This window comes from Gekko japonicus, unplaced genomic scaffold (assembly GCF_001447785.1).
Source record: "Gekko japonicus isolate JY-2015 unplaced genomic scaffold, Gekko_japonicus_V1.1 scaffold1250, whole genome shotgun sequence".
Lineage (NCBI taxonomy): Eukaryota > Metazoa > Chordata > Lepidosauria > Squamata > Gekkonidae > Gekko > Gekko japonicus.
This window is the reverse complement of record NW_015173163.1, coordinates 455,005-456,246: the sequence shown is the minus strand read 5'-3', so window position 1 is coordinate 456,246 and position 1,242 is coordinate 455,005. Positions and strand designations below refer to the sequence as shown.

The 1,242-nt window shown below is 47.2% G+C and overlaps 1 protein-coding gene across 1 annotated transcript in view; it reads right to left on the bottom strand.

Annotated features, from left to right (window-relative positions):
- Positions 1–222: 222 nt before the first annotated feature.
- The window catches only part of LOC107119866 (sialic acid-binding Ig-like lectin 12), a 19,245-nt gene continuing 18,225 nt past the window's right edge, over positions 223–1,242 (bottom strand). The window contains exons 9-10 of the mRNA XM_015422480.1: positions 827–877; positions 223–356 (exon numbers count right to left, since the gene is read on the bottom strand). Coding sequence (XP_015277966.1) covers positions 223–356; positions 827–877 — 185 coding nt within the window. The remainder of the gene's footprint in view (positions 357–826; positions 878–1,242) is intronic.

The window sequence follows — 1,242 nt, the reverse complement described above, 5'->3', positions numbered from 1 at the left end:
CCCGGGACATTTTCTTTGTATAGTGCTAAGTATTGTATTTCAGGATTGCTCTGATGGCTGGCAAATTCCAACTAGTGGCCTCTCAGTGAAGTCCAAGTTTGTTTCACTCAACGTTGTATGTGGACATAGATCCCTTCCTCAGTATAACCTTCAGTGTTGCTGGCCTGGCACTCGTATTTACCCCCATCCTCTGATTTCATATTCGAAAGATTCAGTTCATTATTATATATGAGTTCCTGGGAATCTCAGCTTCCAGCCCACGAAGCTCTCTGGGTTGCTGTCCGCCTCGCAACGAACCAGGAGAGAGTCACCTTCCCGAGGAACTATCTGGGAGAAGTTTGTGAAGTCCTGCACGTCTGCAAGAATCCAGAGGGACAAGGCATTTCCTACCATGGTTCCCAGACACAGGTAGCCCCGCCCCACCTAGTTTCTCTCCCCCATCAAAAAACTGAACAAGCAAACTTCCCCTACGCAGAACAAGAGTTGGACTGCCTGTTTTAGGAACAGGTAGCTGAAAAGGGGGGAGGAACTGCGTTACATGGGTTAATAATCTTGTGGAGTGAGTTGCTTATTATGCCTGTTATACAGATAGGCAGCAGAGGTGGAGAGGGTATGATTTACACACAAGCAGAGGAAGGAACTGAAGGCACCTCTCTTGTACTGGAATATGAAACACTCTGGACCTTCCTGTTTTTTTCCAGAAACGACGACTCGGCCATGGAAAAGTCAGAGGAAGAGTTTGTTAAATATTGTGATTTGTGGGTTGATTTATTTCTTGTGGTTATCTGTGTGAGTGTGTAGCCACACAAACGCACTGAAAACTTACCTCCGTTGGGGCGTGTAAGGTGCCCACTGAACTGTAGTTTCCTTGGGGGATCTGTAACACAGAGACAGGCATGGCTGGTAAGGGATCCCTCTGGTGAGGCAGCAGCAAAGTATAAGAGAAAATCTGATCTGAGGATTCCCATTCTCAGTCAGGACTATGAAGCTGCGTTGGGCTTGCTGCATTTGCCCTAACCCCTTCAGCCACAGCCAGGCTTTGGCTTCACTGTCCCCACATTGCTCTGCAGCAGTGATGGCGAACCTTTTAGAGAACAAGTGCCCAAACTGTGACCCAAAACCCACTTATTTATCGCAAAGTGCTAACATGGCAATTTAACCTGAATACTGAGGTTAAGAACATAAGAGAAGCCAATGTTGGATCAGGCCAACGGGCCATCCAGTCCAACACTCTGTGTTACA